Raw genomic sequence first — 18518 nt, forward strand, 5'->3', positions numbered from 1 at the left:
TAAGGACTGAAAGGATTTGAAGCCAGACTGTTTACGGGATATGGAAATGACAAAAGAAAGGAGATGATGCAGACCTAAGAGGATATGATGTTCTCTGTTGCTGAGAGAGTGAGGAGATGTATACAGGAAGTCTGGCTGACATAGATTTGAATATTTGAACAAGTATCCGATATTGTATTCTATCAGCAACTGGGAGCCAGTGTAGTTCTTACAACATTGGAGAAGCATGGGACCATTTCGGCTTTTGACAGATTGGACGAGCACATTTGTTTCGGAGACGCTGAAGTCTGCCCAGGTCCTGCCTACTGATACCCCCAAGCAAGCATTCACCATATAGTCAAGCCTGGAGAGCACAAGTGCTCTAACAACATTGTGACATGTTTCACGATCTAAGTACCCTCTCATGAGATCTAAGTTCTATATTTGCCAGTTCAGGGTGTGACATAAGTTTGTGACATGGTCCAGGCGCGGATCCAGCCGGCGGCAGGGGAGGGGACCAAAGAGGGGGCCCAACTAGTGAGAAAATACTGAGCGGCGAAACAGCCAGCCGTTAAATAAGCGGGGGGGGGGGGGAGGGTAAGAGGCCCTTTTTTTTTTTGCCTTTTTTTAGTTTAAAAATTTGAACCTTGTTGGACTCCCATCATACAATTTGAGGAACACGAAGTAGCCCCTGTCAAATGTCTCTTAACCAGTCGCGTAGGCATGGGATCCATGCAAGGAACAAGATTTGGAGGAACATTTTGAAATCATACTTTTCAAGACATTTTCCCCAATATGATCAAACTGAGTGAAGCTACCATCTAGAGTAGAAGCCAAGGTCTAGAGTTCCTCGTGGCTGGGTCTTGTAATTTATTGAGTCTGTGGGAGTAAGATCCAACTCAATTCAAGGTGAGGTCCGTGTTTACATTCAATATTTAAGACAAATGAAAACAGATAGAGGTTAATAATAAGTTGAATATAAACATCGAGTCTGACCACAGACTCAATAAATCAGAAGACCCAGCCAAGTGGAACTCTTGACCTTGGCTTCTACCCTAGGACTTAGCCACACATTTCGCATCTAAAATATGGCGGCGACATCAACAACATCTGAAAAACGGAAATTCCGCCTCGTCATTCTTAATTTGAACATTTAGGCCTAATTGGGTAAAGACATGTAGTAAATGGTTGGGAGAAATAACTTAATTATAGGGGAAAATTTGCCCAACTTTGATTTCCCCAGTAACATCTGCCCAACTGTTTTTTACAATCTATAACTCCGTAGTTTGGAAGATTCTTTGGATTTGAGAATAGGCGATTAGTGGATTACAAACGTGTAGGTGAACCTTAAAGTTGATATTCATTGAAAAGCACAAATATGGCAAATAATATATTAATGGAAAGCGAAAAGCATCTAGATTATCATGATATTCACTAGATATCATATCAATATATTGAAATCCCTCTCAAACACAATTTAGAAACACCTCTCAGATTCTAAGAACATGGAAGTTGACTTATAGCGTGAGACGCTGTTTTTGTGACGTAGTTATATGGACCCAGCCAGCTACATACAACGCGTAAAACAACATCTTTTACCAATATATTCCGTCCAATTTTACATGTTATTTTTTCACATTAACGTATGCAAAGAAACATGACACGAATATAGAATAACAAGATTAATGTTTTTTTGTTCGGATATTCCTCATCGGTTTTGTAAACCTGCTAAAAATTAGCGTTAAATTAGACCATAGCTTCGACGAAGTTGTTGATCTCGACAGGCGGACCTGCATGGTCGATGGTGCATATACATATAAGCTCAAATTTGTAAATTAAAACGAACGAGTTGAAGATACAAGCTGAATGAGTACCATTACAAAAACAAAAAAACTTGAATCTAATTATACATACAAGAAATGGCAAAACTGACCGGTTTGTTTACAGATCAGCAGAAGTAGATTTCACGCATTGAAGCTATGAGTATATGAGTATAGACCGCCGCACCGAAGTCTTTATCAACGCAGTGATTTAATGTGATTTCCAATACAGATATGTTGAAAATACTGTTATCTTATACATGATTTTTATATGAAGGATACAATTGATTCATAAGAAATATGAATAAGAAATAAATTTAAGTACGAGAATAAAAACTGAACTGAAGACTGCACTGCACTGATCTTCGCATCGGCGGATAGCCTTGCGGTGCCCCCTTTGCTGGCCAGTCTCGTCGCGTCAGCTACTAGGCTAGCCGGCCGGCCTTGTTATAAAGCTAAGCTAAGTCGTCAAGTGAATAACAAGCGCCAGCGGAGCTGAGCAGCATGAGAGGCTGAGCTGGCTGACGGTGGTATGCTCTGGTATGCTCTGGCAACAATCAGGCAATTATTTATATAGGCCTACCGATATATCATTATTAGTCATTCTTTTTTCATTGTGAGAGTGCTATTTGTGACTGTGTCTGTGACGTGTAGGTATGCTTGAGCTCCGGCTCTAGCTAGCACGGCCGCGGCAGCATCACCAGCAGTAGCATCTGCACCTGCAGCTTGACGAGCAGCCTCATTTAAATCGTCATCTATTTCACCTATTTTGCCCTGGTCATCGTCACTACTCATAAAACTATATAAGCTCATAGTGTCCTCATCATCCTCCTCCTGAACACTGTCGACTTCAAAATCTAATTCTAAGTCAAGATATAATCGTAATATCGAGAGTACTGTATATTGAGAGTACATTAAAGGTAAAGACAAGGTTGATCATCTAGAAAAGGTTGATCATCTAGCATATAGCATCTGCAAGGTTCTGGAATCATCAAAATGATAAGAAATTTGGCCCATTCTTCGTAAAGTTACAAGCACTATACACAGAAATATGTATATGGGACTACCCTATATCTCTCACAGTCCATGAGAGAAACAAATTTACCAAATATATGAATTAGTAGGCGGTTTTCCGGCAAATTTCTTATCATCATGTATTAGTCAAAACATATTCTTTCACATGATTGGAAATGAGAGCTTCCATTTCATTTTTTGAAATTGGGGCTCTTCCAATACTGGTCTTTACCTTTAATAGAGACAGCAAAGTGAATCGAAAAACCACACCAATATGTTTTGCACGCAAGCGATCAATAGTCTTGTGCGCTCGTTATCATAGTGGTCCATATAGTGACGTCACTCGATAACGTGACTCCGGGACCCCAATCAGGGGCGTATACCGGGGTGGATGTTTATCAACATTGGATTTGCGATTGCTGCGTTCTGTTTGCCTCTTGGACGCTGGAATTAGTCCAATATTGATATAGACATATAACCTTTGCATTGATATGAGATTTAACTACATTGATAAGCAATGAATATCAATTTTAAGGGCTAGGTGATAATATTAATAAGCGATATATACATCACTTAGCCGTAATTGGCGACCGATTCCCTGCTTGAAGAGAGCAAATACGCGTTTGTAATCCACTAATCGCCTATTGCATGGCACGCAACAGTGTGTGTATGGCTCTGCAAAACAATGAATGAATATCAAATTTCAGGATACTATGCATGATCCTATGTAGAGTAGGCTTTGACTCAGCTTACCCATTTAGGCCTAAATGTTCAAAATAAGTTTGCCAGATTTTATCCAACTTATTTGCCCAACTAAAGTGTCTAATATGCCACACATTGTGGTGAGGATTGGGTGAATTTCTGATTGGGTAAACTTTTGTTGGTTAATAGTTGGGTATTTTTCTTTCGATCAAACATTGGGTAAATCATGTGAAACCTTTGATTTACATAACAGTTGGTCGGACACATAAGTGCCTTCATGTGCTGAATACTTTTTTAGAGTGTAGTAGACTCTTTTTTTTAATTCTAGTCAAAGCACTTTGAAATCGTTCAAGAATTTAACAAAAAATGTTTTAAAAAATCAATACCAGAATTATTGCGATTTGCTTACCTTCTATGTGTTCCCGATGATATTGAGCTAACATGTGATTTACATTAAAATAAACGCTGAACTCCCACGACAGTTCGCTATGTTGGTTCTGCCGGAAATGCAAAGACATGCGGTGTAGCTATTTTCGCATTGCCAATTTGATACTAACATTATCATAATAAGGATGAGTGCGTCCACATCAGTACAAGAAACTAAGCCAAAAAAATCACATTTTAGACATCGGTATTTACCCCTACATTGTAGATTTTAAATACATTATCAAGGATGAACTTTGATCATGTTACTTAATGAGATAAAAATAAGAATGCAAGCGAATATAGTCATTTTAAAAAGGTGCAAATATTTTTCAGGGGAGGCTATGATAAATAGGTCTATATTGTTTGGGAGAGATGATTGGTGATAAAACATCTTGAAATGTGCTTTTTGCGATAATCTCTCTGAAGTGATGTTGGTAATGTAAATGCGGATGCCGTGAGTTTGAAAACTCCATTATCGTCTAATAACTCAGTCACACGAACGAGACCGACATTAAAAAGACAACAGACCGAACAAATATCATGGCCCGGTCAAATGTAGACGACGCACGGCAGGCGCATTGAAAATCGGAAAAAATAAGGTCACTGCATTGTTGTGCGCCCAACTTTTGTCAGGATTTATGTAGCGAGCTGACACCGAAGGCGCTATACAGGGCGCTGGATACAGAGTGCACTTGTAAAAAATTCCACGTCTTGCTTGCGTTTGTCGTCATATCAAAGTAGTGCAACGACGAGTGTACAACTGAGCTCTAGAAGATACCACCGAAAAGTCCCCGAACCCCACTACGCGCTACGAACACGCCAGGTATACGCTAAGCTTTAAATAGATCGAACACGCAAGATGAAAGTTAAGGACGCTCATATTCGCTGCATGTTTGCTGGACATTAGTTTAAACTGCGCTAGGTATGCGCTAGGTGTGCACTAGACGTTCGCTAGACCTCGGCCGCGGAACAAGGAATACAGAGTGTACGGTGCTCCGCGTAGTTCTGGCGTTGGTCTAGCGCGCTTTGGGCGTGTATTGCGTCCTTTTGGCGTAAAAAATTCAAGTTTCAATGCGCGAGCCGTGCGTCCTCTGCGCGTCCCCTATGTGGGACCGCCCCATGACATCGGGCTAAATGGCTAAGAGTCGGTCGGTGTGGAGTCAGTGTGTCAGTCTCTCAATTGAGAGAAAGTCCCCCAAATCGGTCGTGTGCCTTAACTGGCTATAACCTTATACATTAGAATATAAGAGGCCTGTGTATAATATACTACCACTGTGTTTAAATGAAAGGTGTCTTTTTTCGGATTTCTTTTTACAACCAGCACCCTAAAAATGCGGAAATATTTGCATAGAGCTGCCAATTTGTGTTTGATCATTGGAAACTTTGAAACCCATAACATTGTTAATAATTAAATACATTTTAGACATTCCTCAAACTGAATGTCACTATAACCTGCCTCTCATGTTTGTTATACATTGTATGCTTCTGTTTCAGTCAACTTGATGCCAAAGTGAATTTCCCTTTTATCCAATTGAATCAGACAAAATAAGATAATGACAGTCACTGCATCTTCTTGCTTCACAAGAGCTCTTCCTGGCAGATACAATAGTTCATTATTTTAGCACTATCTGCCAACCCGAATTCTATTTCTATCTATCATGCAGGTCATCTGGTAGACATCAAAGATGGCTGACAATCCAGCTACGAAGCCTATAAGGCAGGCCAAGGTATGTGAAAGGAATCAGATAATATCAACTGTTTTATCTCAAACGTGCAGCTCGGTTAATAACAAATATTCATTATATGTCTCCAAGTTTACCATTATTTATTAAACTGAAAATTATTCCTGTATATGATTTGATCAAACTTAATACATGTATATTTATGTTTAAATTAAATTTAATAATATGTTCCGAACAAAATCTTCTATTCACAATTACCCCACTCGTCAAAGTCTAAACTTACATCAGCCACTCTGTTGTTCAACTTCACTGTATAATTATATAACATTTGTTGGGGTACGGGAATGGAATTCCTTGAATCATGACTTAAGATCCAGTTCTACAATTACCAGATTTAAATCAATGTATAAAAACAAGTATTTTTCAATCCATGGTTGAGTAGGTACTTCTCTTTCCCATCTTTTTTCTACGTTTATCTCTTTCTGTCCTATTTTTCGCCGCTTTCTATTCTTTCTCTGTAACCTTCTTTATGGATGTGTGTGTGTGTGTATGTGTGTTGATGTACGGGTGCGTACTTGTATTATTCAAGTCTTTAACTTTGTATTGTTAATTTATGTGCATTATCTTGTTATTGTTGGTTTGCAGGGCCCCGATTACAAGCAGATTTCTGCTTCTTAGGGGTCCTAACCATTATAATGTATATTGTATATTGTATTTTCATTGTAAATTGTTTTATACTGGTTGAATAAATGAAATGAAATGAAGTGAAATGAAATGAAAACTCTCTTGGTTTGGGTCAAAGAAGTAACCCAGGAGTGATTATACAACTTTTCAAGTTTGAAAGGCAGCTGAAAATATCCGTTACCATGTAGTGCGAAACGAATTAAATTCATGGACTTTGGAGGTGCCTGAAGTTCTGTACATTATAATTTGTGAGGCAATGAACTTTATGTTATGCTGAGCATTCCGTTTTTATGTGTACTTTTGTGAGATTATGACAAGCTAATTTTTGACCTCTACTAATGGACATTGACATGCTTAAACTCTCATTCGTACATATAAATAAAGTTGGAAGGAAGCTACATTTTAATATAAATATGATTTAATTTTTTTCAGTTGATGAAGCATGAAGTAGGAGAAAGGTCTGATGATTCAACTACAAAACTGGCTGGCCCATCCAAGGTTGTGTGCTCGAGACTTTCAATTCTATTTCTTACTTTGGGTCAAAGTGTATACCCAACATGACCTTTTACTATATAACTGGGCAAGGTTTTTCATTGCAATGAGTATAGTTACAAAACATGCCTTCACTTAAAAAGCTGTGAAAGCTATATAATAAGGAGGCAAAAAGCTTGTGTAGTCTGCCTTGTCAGAAATATCGGTCTTTCCAATGGAAAACCATGATCTCTTTCGGTACCTAGATACCCGGCACAATGTTTAGATATATGATTATAATTATAGTGGTGGTCTTTCCAAAGGTTTATTTTTCTAAAGGTTAGTATATTCCAAAAAAGATTTCCCATACCTTTAATTTCCCCTTAGGGAAACAACTCCACAACAAACCTCTTTTGGGTCACAATGTCCTGTGGGATCACATGCTTTATAGATGCTCTTAAATTCTTCCTCAACTCTTTTCAGATAAGCAAGACAGCCGACCAAGATTCATCTGTTTACGCAACTACAGAATGCGAGGTTTGTATGCACAAATTAATTGTAGCCATCTATCATTGCTGCCTAACCCATGTATTTCGTTGTTCTGCTTGTGTAGTCTGCCTTGTCAGAAAGGTCAGTCTTCCCCATGGAAAACAATGATCTCTTATGGTACCTAGATACCGGCACAATGTTTAGATATATGATCGTATGGGGGTTACTTCCAAAATTATATTCTTCTGAAGGTTCATAATTCCAAAACACTAATTTCCCATACCTTCAATATCCCATGATCACGTGCTTTATAAATGCCTTTAAATCCTTCCTCAACTTTTTTCATATGATCAAGCTTCACAGATCTAGAAAAAAAGAAACATTACAATCACTCAAGGGTTGTATGCATAACTTAGCCATCGATCATTGTTGCCCAAGTCCATTTATTCTGTTGGTATGCTAAAGAAAAACTTGATTCTGTGTATCTTCATATGTCTAAATGTAGGCATATCAAAACACCTCCAAAGAAGAGCAAATGTAATTTTGACTTTTCTTCCTGCCAGTCCTTATGTTATTCTTTGTTTTTCTATCATTCATCTTCTCTTTTATCTATCCTTAGGTTATTCTTTTTTTTCTTCTTCCTTCTATCATCTTCTCTCATGTTATTCTTTTTTGTTATCATTCTATCACTTTCTCTTTCTGTCTTTCCTTCTGTTATTCTTTGTTTCTTCCTTCTATAACCATATCTTTCTGTCTTTCTTATGTTATTTTTAGTTTCTTCCCTCTTTCATCTTCTCTTATGTTATTCTTTGTTTTTATCATTCTATCACTTTCTCTTTATGTCTTTCCTAATGCTATTCTTTGTTTTTTCCTTCTATCACCTTCTCTTATGTTATTCCTTGTTTTTATCATTCTATCACTTTCTCTTTCTGTCTTTCCTCATGTTTTCCTTTGTTTCTTCCTTCTATCATCTTCCCTAATATTATTCTTTGTTTTTATCATTCTATCACTTTCTGTTTTTCTGATTTACGCTGCGATGTAGCAAGATGACGTAATTTTTACGACGGGGCACTAGTCTTCTGACTAACCTCAAATCAGTAATGAACGGGTTCGCAAATTTGGCCTGACAACGCCAAACGACCCGACGCATGCGCAAATCGGCGAAATGACGTCACATCTTTGACGTTGACAATGTGGACGTGACAAACGAAAAACCCCTATTGTCTTTGGGGGTGGGGGAAGTTTTCTTGGGGGCTGATTTTCCAGGGGGTAATTGTCCTGATACGCTACTCACAAAAGTAGAGGACCGCTTGAAACTAGTTTATGCGGTAATGGGAGCACAGTAAATCTCTGTTTCCATATGAAAATGCAAAGACGCATTGTGGGTATGAGGTTGAGATGGCCAAATATGTCTCGGGCACCAAAATCTGATTGTAAAGGCCCAAATGTAACAAATTTTAAGAGCATCAGACTATAGTGAGATGATTTTCTTTCTAAAGGCACTAAGAAGTGTGCTATACTCAAAATACTTGTCAAGTCATCCAATATTAAATCATTTAGGGAGCACCTGAAGGCTCCCCTCCAACCCCCCCCCCCCCCGGGAGCCCTGAGGTTATTCATAAAATCCCAAAAGGAAATGTATCTCCTAGTAGGAAATGCATTTGTGTAAAATTCATGTATCCTACCTACTCATATATTTAAACATATGCTATATGAGATGAACCCATTAAGGAAAGTCATGGACAATAAATCGTACACGGCAGGCATCTACGCCTTACAGGTCCTTTATCTCCATTTTGCTTTTCTTTTGGTTGAAAAACACTGTTCTAGCCCATCTGCCTTGGAATAATCCAAGAGAAAGTTGACAAAATAATGTTGTTTGTAATGTAAATTCACATCAATTATGAGAGTAAGAAATATCTTATGAGACCTTTTCATGTTTTTCTATTACATTTCATAGTCGAAGGAGTTAGAAGGAGTTCTACTTCACACTCGAAGACTGAGTGTGTATGATTGGCTCACCTATCCATCTTTCATGCAGAGAAGAGAAAGTATGTGAAAAGATATCAGATAAGATTCAAAATCATGGTGTTGAAACCCTTTAAAAAGCATTACATGAACCATGTATTGTATTGTTATGGCTTTAAAGATGAAGTAAAGTTGAGTTCTGGTCATGCGATTGCATTGTGAAAGAAACGGTGTAATGTGGAACCGACCAGAAAAGGTTGATCATCTAGCATATAAGAATTTGTGTGTATTGCAAGGTTCTGGAATCATCAAAATGATAAGAAATTTGGCCAAGTCTTGGTAGAGTTACAAACACTGTACACAGAAAGATGTATATGGGACTACACGAACACATGGCGTAAAAAGCCGGCCCCCCCCCCCGATTGTTACGATGTTACATGCATATTTATAATATGAAGGCATTTGAAGAGCCATGCTTTTCAGGGAACATGTCTTATCTGATGTTCTTGTGGTTAATTGAAACCCTACAGGAAGTTATTATTTGCTCCAGTGCTTTAAAGCCAGGGTACTAATAGGACTTTTTAGGCACCTTGAATATCCCCTGTATATATGGTTATTGCTATTTGTATGATGATGATTTGTATTATTATTATTATTATTATTATTATTATTATTATGATTATTTTTGTTTTATTATTATTATTATTATTATTATTATTATTATTATTAATGTTATTACACTGTCGCTCATAACGGTGGAATATTTTTTTTATATCCCAATTTATGGAATTATTTTAAAAATAATTTAAAAATACTAGATCTAGATAATGGTATACGTTCTCAGATTTTATTGAATAATAATTTGCCAATGTGTGTTTTGCGTGACTGCTAAAGCATGTATATGCTACTATGTTTATCAACTAGGGGACCTATGCCCATGCCTTGAGCCATAATGCATGGCCGTCCAGAGTATTTTTTTATGTTGGGGACCGGGGTAAAATGCAATAAATTATTGAAAATTTAATGCATTTTCTGGGTTTTTTTAAATTTATGGAAACTGCCCCCTACCCTAGCCCCCGCTGCGTACAGTCATGGTTCAGTGACAAAGCAAAGGCCTCGTAACTGTGAGGCCCCAGGATCAACACCGCGTCGATGTGCTATATTAGTGCCCTTTTGTGGGGGATTAATCCTCATTACTGTCATTTATGACTTATGGGCATAGGTCCCCTAGTTGATAAGCATAGTAGCATATAGATGCTTTAGCAGTCACGCAAAACACACATTGGCAAATTATTATTCAATAAAATCTGAGAACGTTTACTTTTATCTAGATCTAATATTTTGAAATTATTTTTAAAATAATTCCATAAATTGGGATAAAAAAAAATATTCCACCTTTATGAGCGACAGTGTATAGAGTACCGAAGCTGTGACGCCATAAAAATCTATTTTTAGAATTTCTCAATTTTTTTTCTTCATATTCCGAAAGAACATCAAAAATAATGTCCAAATGTCGAAAACCAATTGAATATGTTAGGTATTGGCTGAGATATGACCATCTGAATATATATACTCCCAATAGGAACTCAGTGTTATATGCTCTGGCTCCTAAATTGAGAAATTCTAAAAATAGATTTTTTGATGACGTCACACTTCACCACTCTATTATAGTTAAAGTTATGAGACTGTATAACATGACTTAAGCTACCATATGCCTGCATGAATCAAGTCACAAAGTTACTTAATTCCTATTATTCCCGTTGTGGTATATACACACACATACAGAGTACATGAACTATCAATCTACAACATTCAGTAATTCAGTATAATATCCGGATAGATTTTATAAAGTCTTTTAACTTATCACATGTGCTTGATGGAGCCATATAGTTGAGATCAGGATGAAAAGAAAAAAGAAAATATTTTGTGGGGTATTTTAACTCCAGTACTGATCTAGACAACCCCCCCCCCCCCCCCCAATGTTAGATTAAATTTCTCATGGTGCTTGTTGAAATAGTCTTTCCAAATTACCTTTAACAATATAGGTTACCATTTTTTAAAGCATTTTATTTGGAATTTATTTATTTATTTTATTTATTTATTAAAACATCTTTTAACAGGATAACATTGATCAGCTCGCAAGCTGTTTTACATAATGGTTTTGCATATAAGGATGGAAAATACAAATTCAAGAACTGACAATAAGAGTAGTTACAAACAAAACAACAGCTTTATACAAATGGTAAAAAACGAAAACAACACAATAGGAAAAATAAGAAAAGGGAAAAACAAAAAGAGGAGAAAAAAAGATAAAATAATGCAATATGACATTTACATTATGACATTTTACATTAGAATTATATATAACAATGAAGTTAATAAACATTTCACGTAGAGATTAAGCCCAATAATTTGTGATTATGGTTTGTATTACATAATTATAAAAGATAAATATCAAATTAAGAACGTAGTGTACATGTAGGCAGGCGCATACGCAGGGGGGGGGGGTGAGGGTTATTTTTGAGGAAACCCCCCCCCTTTGGTAATTTTTTTTGAATAACAACAAATAAAAATTATACCAATGGCTGACCTAAAAAAGTTGACCTTACCCCCCCCCCCCCCCCCCCAACGGAACAAAATGTCATTTTTTCAAATTTCGAGACCCCCCCCCCCCAAAAAAAAAAAAAAAAAAAAAAGTCCTCTTTCGGCCCGATTTAAAAATATTATTCCCCCCCCCCCCCCCTTGAAAAAATCCTGCGTACGCGCCTGCATGTAGGTATATGAAATGTCTAGGTAATTGGGTTAGCAATCATTTTAGTCATTGCATATAATGTTGTAATAGTGAGGAGAAACGTCAGTGAACACATTTTATCGATTAAAGGAAGATTTTTTATATTGGTATTTAAAACTGTCTACTGAATTGGGTGTTTATCAACTAGAACACGGATGGCCAACCTTTTAAAGCTCGCGGGCCACAGCTAACGATTGGCATAACTTGGCGGGCCGTAGGTAGTCTCCCCCCCCCCCCCACACACACACACAATTTTGCAAAAAACAAAAAAACAAGCAAACAACAAAATCAGTGGAAAAAACCAGGCTTACTTTTTAGTGTGATTTCTGGGGCTGCATTTGATTGACAAGTTTCGGCAAGTCAGGCTTCAGAACCGTCGTACTTAGCCGAAGAGATGCTTCAAGGTGTTCGTCAGTTAACCTTGATCGAAGTTTTGATTTAGTAAGTTTCATGAGAGAAAATGTTTGTTCACAGAGGTATGTGCTTCCAAACAGTGAGAAGATTATCTTGGCGTGTCTTCGAATGTTCGGGAATTGTTCTCGTGGAAGTTCACGTAAGAATGGAAGTAAATCCCTGTTCCTGACCTGGCACTGAAAGTCTGTCTTGATGAATTGATCACTCTGGAGAGACAGCAGTTCAAGTTGTACGCAATTAGGTGCAGCATCAACGTCAAATCCAAGTGGATTTGATACCAAGTCAAAGTCAGATTGATGCCTGCGGAAATCAGCGAAGCGATCAGTGAATTGCTCTATGAGTCGATCAATTGATGCAACGTAGTCCTGCACCGATCGGCGTTCATTTCCCAAAGATTTGAGTGAATGGAAATGACTGAAATCCTCGTGTGCCAACTGGCGTTTGAGTAGCTTCAACTTGTTGGTGAAAGCATTGACACTGGCAATCATATCCAAAATGTTCTTGGCCTTTCCCTGAAGTTCCAAGTTGAGACTGTTGAGGTGACAAGTAATATCAGCTAGGTACCCAACATCAGACACGAACTCAGGATTGGTCAACAGGCACTCGCGGTCTTTACTAAGTAGGAATTCCGCAATAGCATTCCTCAACTCAAAGACACGTTCCAGGACTCTTCCACGACTCAACCACCGAACCTCTGTGAAGTAACAAATGTCAGAATACTGGGCATCCAACTCATCAAGAACAGTCTTAAATTGTCGATGGTTAAGTGCGTGTGATCGAATGAAGTTAACGTCTTTGATAACAGCACTCATGACCTCTTCAAATCCAAGAACTTTTGGGCACAGGGCTTCTTGATGAATAATACAGTGATATCGCATTATCTCATGGGGTTCAGACGTTAACAAACCATCGTTTCCAGTCTCACCATGTTCATCTGCATGCTCAATCAATTTCGCCACGGCTCCTGATCTTGCACCAACCATGGCAGGGGCACCATCAGTAGTAACTCCACTGAGTTTTCCCCATGAGTTCTGCAATCCAAGGTTCTCGACGCCCTTGATTGATTCTGCTGCTACGTCTGATCCGGTCGTGGTGCCTGACATTGGTCGCATTTCCACCAACTCTTCATAAACCGAGAAGTCGGCATCTACTCCTCGAACAAACACCAACAGTTGAGATGTATCGGAGATGTCCGTACTTTCATCGAGTGCAAGAGAAAAATACTCAAAGTTTGCTGCTACATTTCGGAGTTGTTCCTTACTGTCATCGCCCATATCAACGATCCTACGGGTGACTGTTTGGCGGGACAAACTGACACCTTCGAACTTTTGTTTTTCCTTCGGACATAGTTCCTCAGCGCATGCCAACATGCACTCTTTCACAAATTCCCCATCTGAAAACGGCTTGCACTTTTCTGCTATTATTCGGGAGACGATGAAACTAGAGAGCACAGCTTTTTCTTTGAGAATGGTTGGTTTCACAAATGACTCTTGCTGACGTTTCGGTCCGGTTACTAATTTGTCAAGTCTTTGTTTTCTAGCCTCATCCTGTAACTCTCCATGATTTGCTCGATGCAGCGTGTCATAATGTCTTGCAATGTTGTTTACCTTCATTACATTCACAATCTGGTGACAAATGAGGCAAAGTGGTTTGCCTTTCTCTTCTAGGAAGAAATATTTCAGAGACCAATCTGATTTGAAGTTTCTGCCTTCGTCAGAAACTTTCCTTTTCTTTGCAGTTCTCGAAGTCGATGCCATTTTGGTGTTTATGTCAAACAAATTAATGAAGAACACAGCAGAAAGAATATCCTAACTTTATTGCACTGTACATCCAATTGAACGCGACGTAAAGGGAAGTGGACTATCAAGTTTACGATTAAGATTCATGAGAAAATTCAATGACGGGAGAAAAGGGTTGTAAGTTTCAAGACAAGTATGGCATTTCAAACATATTTCTCGATTCACAACATTTGTATATTACAAACGTCCCTGCGTGCGGAAATAACAAACTAAAATTAAGATGGCGAGTGATGTTAATGACGTTAATGTAATGCACGTGTAATGAGAGGGAATTTGAGGAGTTTTGTATCAACCATGTATCACGAGTCAATATGTTCTGAATGATAAAAACAAATTATGGAAATAGAGATAGCTGTGTGTTAATGTTTTACCCTATTTCATTGCTGCTATGCGGGCCGCCTTTCATTGATGAGCTATTTTTATAATTACTTTTTCAATGCTCCGCGGGCCGCACTAAAGGAGCTCGCGGGCCGCGGGTTGGCCACCCGTGAACTAAAAGGATATGCTATGTAGAGTATATGGTTGTGTTATTCAATTTGATATCAATACCTCACTGCAAGATCGTTATTAGTAATTATATAATGATATATAGTGTTTTTTCCTGTGAATTGGGAGGCCACACAAATTGGTTGTTTAATTGTCTTTTTTATTCAGGCGAGAAATCTGGGCAGGACACTGTTATGAGGGGTGATGCTGGACGGGAGCTACATGTAATCAAGTGGATGAGCACCGGTGATGAGACTCATCTTGTACTATTAGATGCCGATTTCCTCCCAGAGGTCATCTCCATACTGGCTCCGTTGTGTCCGACAGTGAAGCATTTCTCCATTGATTTATACATGATAGATTCACATCAATCTACCCACATGCCTAAGCCTATGCCTAAGCCTATGATATCTGTCATCACATTTTGCATTAAGTCCCTGATTTATTTTGAAACACTCCAGGAGACACTATTGGAATTAAGTAATTTGTTTCCAAATGCAAAGAGTCTAGATGTGCAAATGGAGTATCTACGTTCTCCATCCGATCAAGCACACTTTCCTGAGGTCAATTCATCATCAACCTTGAGAGAGCTTAAATTAAGATACAGGGACAGGTATTCAGATGATGTAACTACAAACAGCCTGTTTCTCCAAATTTCTATCTCCTGTCCAAATATTGTATCACTGGTGTTATCAGGCTTTGGAAGATGTCTATCGAACAAGTCAGGCAAATTCATTGAATCGTACAAATTGTCACGTCTGACAAACATCCATCTTGAACCATTTCAGACGGATGATTGCTGCAGATTTGAAACATTACTGAATGTGCTACATGTATTTCATGTGATAAGTCCAAGTTTGAAGTTTTTTGAGGCAGAAAAGGTGCGGCTAGGAGGTGCAGAACTTACCTCTGTTAAGTGGTTCCGAACATCTTCAGGTTGGGAGCTAAAACTTGAAGGTGCATCAGCAGTTGTACCCATGGCTGACCTAATGCATCTTGTGTCAAATGAACTTGAAGGAGTAACTGTCGTGACATTTGACAGGTGCAAGGTTGACTTTCCTCAGAGTACCAGTCATCCACCACAGAGCACAGGGGAAGAGAGTTCGATCCGAGAACTCAAGTTCTTAAATCTGGAAAGCCCGTTGTCTCAAACTGACATCCACAAACTTTCAGAGATGTATCCTAATGTAAAGGTCACAGTTGAACATAAAGGTCAGGCATCACATGAAGACTCTAAGCAGGGTACGAGGATGCCTTTCAAGGCTGAGAGGAAGACCACCCCATCCTCCCCACCCTCCGCAACTTCTTCAATAGGTGAGTTTATTGGGATTATACATGTATATATGTTTGTACTTACAGAGCTTAAAGGTAATACAAAGCTTTGGGAAAGGTTAATAATATTTTATTTGGTGGATAGTGATTCTTTACAATTTTGATATATTGGGATGCCCCTGTGGATGTATTATAAGTACTAGAAAATTTAGCCCCTGAAACATTTCTTCTAAGTTCCAGAAAAATGTAAAATAAAAAAATTACCGGTGCTCCCGGTAAATTTTGATAAATTTAAAATGGTGTCTACGGCCGTACAATGAAAATCTCAGAATATGTAGTTGTGATATGTAATTTCCAAACGGGAATGGCTAATCGGTCAATTTTAGTCGAGAAACATTATTTTATAACTTAATTAATATCTTGACCTTGAGAGGGAGCTACACAACTTAAAGAGTTTATTATTTACAATTTCATAACTTTAGACTCGATTTCAACCGCGACGACGACCACTGAATATTGTAGGATCGCATATGCTTCCAATATGTTCATTTGAACCGAATTCATATATACCAAAACTTTGTATTACCTTTAATGAATAAAGGCTTGTTCACATATACCGGGGTACACTGCAGCGGTTTACCACACTTTTGTTTCTTTTATCTGCACCTTACACCTTACAGTTTTATGCCTGGAACACATGCTATAAATCAGTTGCACAAGCTACTGTTCCATCCACAGTCACCTTAAATAGTAGGATTATTATTATTATTATTTTTATTATTATTATTATTTTATTTATTTATTTATTTATGTATGTTCAGATATTTAATTGGCAATCTGATCCTTGTAATAAGTTCTTTTTGTATGGAAGCTTGAAGTTTGAAATAATTTGGACAATTCATAAGAAAATTATGAATCTTTGACATATGAGTTAATTAAATCTAAAACAAATATAATTTTCTTATTTTTTGTCTCATTTCGTTCAAACTCTCACTAGTTTGCTTCTCTAATTTGTCTGCTTTCATTTAGAATTGTTTGCTTCAAAGGTACTATGTCCCATTTTTTGTTTGCAGGCCAAAAACATGAAATGGCTAAATCCCAACGGCATTTGAAAGATAATATTAATTCAGAACTTCCCTTAAAAAAGGTGTGGTTGGAAATGTCTTATTATTAGTTGTCGAATCGACTAAAGAGCTATTGAGCCAGTAAGTAATAGTCTGATTTTCAGACCATTGTACCGAATCGTCATACGTTTTATGCTCAATCAGTTTGATTTTGGCCATTACAAAAAGTGGGTTATTGATGTAGACAAATGCTCATGTACCCTTTACAGCTCATTTTATATATGTTATTACCAAAGAAGAAAAAAAGGCCAGTCAGTCACTCAATAGTTTCTGAAAGTAAAGTCTAACAAGTAAACAGGTTTCCTTGCATAATTTGAATATTAGGACACTGCTAACATTTAAATTTCACAGATAGGACATATATGACATATTCATAATTCCTGCAAAGTTCTACAGAATTTTATGTTGGCTGCAAAAGGGAAATAATATCTTTAAAGGTTGGATTTACCTTGACCAAAGATGAAGCTGTCGCAGTCGGATTGAATTCATGAAAAGCAAGCCTGATTTAACACATAGTTCTGGGAATATTTGCCAATCAGATAACCAACCTGTCTGGACACCCAGCAGGTGGGTACACGATACAAAAAGTCACCGCAAAAGACCTTGGCATATGTGAATGAGCCTATAGTTGGGATGAGGCAAACAATATCTGTACAAATGAATATTTAATTAGTTGTAGTAAATACCATAATTCATTCATAAATTTTGAAGATGTTTGTCACAAATCAAAATTTGAAATACAGATCTCACATCCGCATATAAATTAAATTATAATATTCAAATGCATTGTGTGTACTTTTTAAGTTGCTATTTGTTTTATAAGAAAATTGAATTTGTAATCATTATATTAGAAGCCTAAATGGAAAGGATCTATATTCTGAATCCGTTATTGACTGATTGTATCTCACAGATGAGCTTGTTGGAACCACAGCAAGGGTCCAAGTGCATGAAGAACAGAGAGACACCCAGAACAGTGAGGAAGAAGGGGATCACATTGTCGATGAAAGCCTGCCCCATGAAACAGGTTTATGTTGTGCTTTGAACAATATCAGCAGAAATTTATTTGGAGAATAAGGAAAGAAAATAAATGCGTCTCTCTGGATCTTTCTGTTGTTTCATGTCCATTTCATTCACAGACATGGCAGAGACACAAAACAAAAGAATAACGTTTTTTGAATACTTTTTACCGGTTAATGCTTAATGTATTCATGATTCGACGACATGAGAGCGATAGTAGTACTAGCTCATGTATACATACATAAAATTGTGGACACTATCCAGTATCCAACAGAGATGTGTCTTAGTGAAAATAGGCCTACCATGCGTGGTTCTAGCAAGTAGCAGGTTTTGTATTGTTCGGCAAAAGACAGAAAAACAGGAAAAATTACATTTTTTTT

At 37.7% G+C, this 18518-nt stretch overlaps 1 protein-coding gene across 1 annotated transcript; it reads right to left on the reverse strand.

The window, feature by feature from the left end:
- Positions 1–12340: 12340 nt before the first annotated feature.
- On the reverse strand, positions 12341–14197 carry LOC115921275 (general transcription factor II-I repeat domain-containing protein 2-like). Its single transcript, XM_030978599.1, has one exon. The coding sequence runs from the start codon at positions 14195–14197 to the stop codon at positions 12341–12343; it is 1857 nt and encodes a 618-aa protein (XP_030834459.1).
- Between the last annotated feature and the right edge of the window lie 4321 nt (positions 14198–18518).

This window comes from Strongylocentrotus purpuratus, unplaced genomic scaffold, assembly GCF_000002235.5.
Source record: "Strongylocentrotus purpuratus isolate Spur 01 unplaced genomic scaffold, Spur_5.0 spur5_scaffold_1, whole genome shotgun sequence".
NCBI classification, from domain to species: Eukaryota; Metazoa; Echinodermata; class Echinoidea; order Camarodonta; family Strongylocentrotidae; genus Strongylocentrotus; species Strongylocentrotus purpuratus.

Coding starts and splice junctions, on each gene's coding strand:
- LOC115921275 (XM_030978599.1), bottom strand. CDS start 14,197: ATGGCATCGACTTCGAGAACTGCAAAGAAAAGGAAAGTTTCTGACGAA.